The sequence below is a fragment of the Crocodylus porosus genome, unplaced genomic scaffold (genome assembly GCF_001723895.1).
Source record: "Crocodylus porosus isolate Cpor-Errol unplaced genomic scaffold, CroPor_comp1, whole genome shotgun sequence".
Classification (NCBI taxonomy): domain Eukaryota; kingdom Metazoa; phylum Chordata; order Crocodylia; family Crocodylidae; genus Crocodylus; species Crocodylus porosus.
In genome coordinates, this window is record NW_017728918.1 from 67,810,507 (window position 1) to 67,814,311 (window position 3,805).

At 52.6% G+C, this 3,805-nt stretch overlaps 1 protein-coding gene across 4 annotated transcripts in view; it reads right to left on the minus strand.

The window, feature by feature from the left end:
- Positions 1–1,512, minus strand: part of SNX14 (sorting nexin 14) — a 90,565-nt gene extending 89,053 nt beyond the window's left edge. For all 4 annotated transcript variants that reach the window (XM_019537700.1, XM_019537699.1, XM_019537698.1 and 1 more), the window contains exons 1-2: positions 1,299–1,512; positions 403–523 (exon numbers count right to left, since the gene is read on the minus strand). In XM_019537700.1, the coding sequence (XP_019393245.1) occupies positions 403–523; positions 1,299–1,438 (261 nt within the window). In that variant the 5' untranslated portion in view covers positions 1,439–1,512. The remainder of the gene's footprint in view (positions 1–402; positions 524–1,298) is intronic.
- Between the last annotated feature and the right edge of the window lie 2,293 nt (positions 1,513–3,805).

A 3,805-nucleotide genomic window follows, 5' to 3' on the forward strand; every position in this document is an offset into this window, starting at 1 on the left:
CCATTTCCTCCCATACCAGCAGTGGAAGCTGTGGTGAGAGATGCCCTACCTCCTCCCCTCACCCTCATCCCCCACCCCAGCTGGGCAGCTTTTGGCCCAGTCCCAATCCCTCCCTCACTGCAGGGGCACTGATCTGCCCCCCAACACACCTCTTAAGACATGGTTTTCAGGAACCAATTGTGCCATAAATCTGAGGCCTGCCTGTACATACAAGTCTGCAGAGTTAGGTCCTTAATCATCATCTGAATACTGTTCATCATATTGATGTTTCAAATAGATATGACCTGCATTTGCCACAATTACGTTAACGAGCAAAGAGTTGACTAAAAACATTTTCCACACTTATTCTACAAAATAAACAGAGAAAAAATTATATACTATGAAAAAAGAAAGTAAATTTACCTTGGGTTTATATCTTATTGTAAAAAGAATATTTGGAAAGAGAAAATCTAGTCCTAATGAGCAATAGAATGTGACGACACCAGCCACGAACGACCAAAAGATCATTAAAATATGAAGATACCTTGAAAATGAATAAAAAAAGAAATTAAGTACCAAGACAAGCAATACTATGCAGTACGTCTCCTACAGGATGTTTTGTGACAATACATAAACAGAAAGACATCTTTTAGTGACTATTGTACCAAAAATTCATCGCAAAACTGTATCTAACTATACTAGTTGTTTTACGACTCAATTCATGAGGCAGCCAGTTAAATGAATCCAAGGTGGTCATTCATTAAAGGAGAAAAAAAACAGTGTTAACTAAGTAGGTTACCATAATTTTCTGGCATACCACAGGCCCCCAAATAAGATATGTATCCCATTTTTGGAAGGCAAACTGTAGACAGAGAGATTATCTTAGTCAAAACTGACTGCATGCAGCAGCTAATATGCATTTGGCCAAGGTGGGGGGGTGGGGGGGACAGGGAGGACGGCCAGTTAATATTAACCCTTTCACAGCCACAGCCAAACCAACAGCCTTTGGTGGCTCAGCAACTGCCAATCCAGCAGCAGCTATGAAAGGGTCCAAACTGTTAACCCTTAAAAACCCACCCTCGCTGTCTGGGCGGGACAGCCACCAACCCCAGTTGCAGGCTTCTATTCTGGTAAAGAAATTCAGCTCCCCAACTTGAGACAGCCCAAATTGGGACAGCCGATTTGGGGGGTGGAAGATACAGGCAGGGCTTTTCCCACGAGACCACCTTGCTAGGGCACAGGCGGGTGATGGAACGCTAGCGGCAAGATGGGGGGCCCGGCCATGGGCCCCAGCAGGTTGGGGTAGGGGCGGCCAGTACCGGATAAGCAGGACAGTGGCGGCACTGAGTCCCAGCAGGAGGCAGCAGAACAGCGGGAACTGGCGGCAGGTCTCGCGCAGCGCCTCAGCCCCCCGCACCCGCCGCCGCAGCCACTCTCCCACCAACCGCACCCAGCCCATGGCGGAGCTGGGGGACAAGGGCAGCTCTAGGAGCCCACGGCTGCCGGGATTGTAGTATGAGGCGACCCCGGAACGAGCCACTTCCGGCAGCGCATCACGTGAGGCGGCGTCACGTGAGCGGCCCGGGTCACATGACGTTGCCCCTAGCCGGCCGGGCTGAGGCAGGCGGTTGCGCCCTGTGGTGAGGATTGGCCGCTGTCGACTTCCGTCGGCGCCTTGCTCCGCCCATAGCCCTGCCGCGGGCCTGGCCTGACCTGGGGGTCGCGTGCAGACGGGCTGGGCCGTCCCGCGGGGAGGGGGCGCTGACGCGTGCCGGGGAAGTGTGGTACGGGCTTGGCGGGCGCTTGCCCCGCGGAGCAGCTGCCAGCCGGGACGCGCATGCGCCGCGGTGCGGCTTTGTGTCTCGCGGCGGCGCCGGCCACGCTACAGCCGACGCCTCTCAACGTGGGTGCGGAGGCGCGGGGTGCCCGCCTCCGGCCTCCGCGGGAAGACGGGGCGGCCCCGCGGAGGGCGGCGGCAGCAGGAGAGCGGGGCCCGCGCCCCCGCCCGGGTTTATCCTCAGTGTCGGTGCCGAGACGCGTCGCAGAGCCGGTTTGCCCGCGTCGTGCACGGGTCGGTGGGGCCGGGAGGACGCCGAAGCCGACACCCGGATCGTGGCGCTCGGCTCGGGGCAGCGCAGCGTCCCGCCTGCTCCTCAGCACCGCTCCCCGGCCCCCTCCAGCTACTCGTCTTTAACCCGTGACCGCGCTTCCTGGCCCTTGTGTCTGTAGCTGTCCCCGTTGCGCCTCCCACCAGAGAGACGAAGCCATTGCTCCGGGCGCTGCCCACGTGTACCAGCGGCCTGTGCATCAGACTGCAGGGCCTGCGGGTGCTGTCTGGTGCTCTGCCATACTACACCCCCACCTTCAATCTGTGACTGTCACCCCAGCCCTGTTTTATGTTGTTCCCCCAAATTCAGTTGAGGCATACCCAACAGCCCTGCTAACAACAGGCATTAAGCCCCATGTTCCCTTTATGCATTAGACAGACCTGTGCACTGGCCCGACTACCTAATCATAGGCTAGCTGGACCAAGAACTAGGCTTGGTTACCTGTAAGCTGTGTACCTGTGGCATGATTAACACCACATAATCAGAAGCTGATTTCCTCAATGAAGACGCACCGTGTCCATTTATTCAGGAAAAAAATATTTCTTTACGCTTGTAAAGGTTCACCAATCCCAGTCCTGAACATACGAGCTATCAACCATGTAGCATCAAGGAATCTGAATGTGCACTTGCAACTTAAGTGGGGAGGCAAGATGGTGAGTAGTTATAGCATTTATGCTGTCTGAGCAGTAGGGAATGCTTTACCCTGCCTTGGTGTGAGTCTGCACTGGCATTGCTCATGGCTCTGCTGAGCCAGTGCACCCCAGCAATCGGCTTCTGTCCCCCCTCACCCTTCCATGTTACAGGCAGTGTTAACATTGCATGCCTTTTCCTGTTATCCTGTCCTCCCCTAGCAAGGCACAGGAAAACAGCTGAAGAAATGAAGAGCCAAGAGAAATGACTTTATCCAAGTGCATTGTTTTTAAACTCTTAAAGAAAAACTCTGTTCCCTTATGAACAAAAAGATGACACCAGTAAACTTTCACTCTCCATACATGTTCAGGGAGGCTTAAAAACTTGAGGTTTAGGACAAAGGCTTGTACAACTGTCATAGGTTAAACCTTACCTAAATTGAAGGAATATTCTTTCTTGCTTATAGCAGCCCATCATCTGGCATTAGAAATGCCACTGCCAGATCACTCAATGTTATTTGTATTCCCCTCATGAGTGGTGAGTTAACCAACATTTATTGTAGCTGGTGGGAAGAGAACGGTTTTAAGAATCACTTGAGCATTCACTAGAACTCTCTAAAAGTTTAAAAATAGGCCCTTCCCCTTCTACTACCAGAGGTAACAACAGCACCAAAGGCCTTAGCAGGGGCCTGGCAGCTTTGTGTCCAGATTCCTTGTGGGCTCAAGCTCTAGTTTTGGATCCATAGAAAGGCTCTGCCCTTCACTCCAGAGCCATCAGCAGCTCATGAGGAAGCCAGGGAAAGCTGGTGACTAGTCAGTGCTCTGATCCCAACCAGTTCAATTAAGAAACAGGAGTCAGGCTGAAAACATGGGGCAAAGCTTCTGGGATTCGTCAGGTAGGACAGCCCACTGTCCCACTTGAAGTACTTATGAAGCGTAGAGAGAACATACACCTCTACCCCCCACAACTGGGGTTACTTCCCGTTAATTGCCACTCAGAATATGCTAGTGCTTTGTGCCTGGTTTGAAACCAGGGATAAACCTCAGGTCTGTTTTTAATTTCAGTGCTCAAGCTCCTGTTCAGCTCTA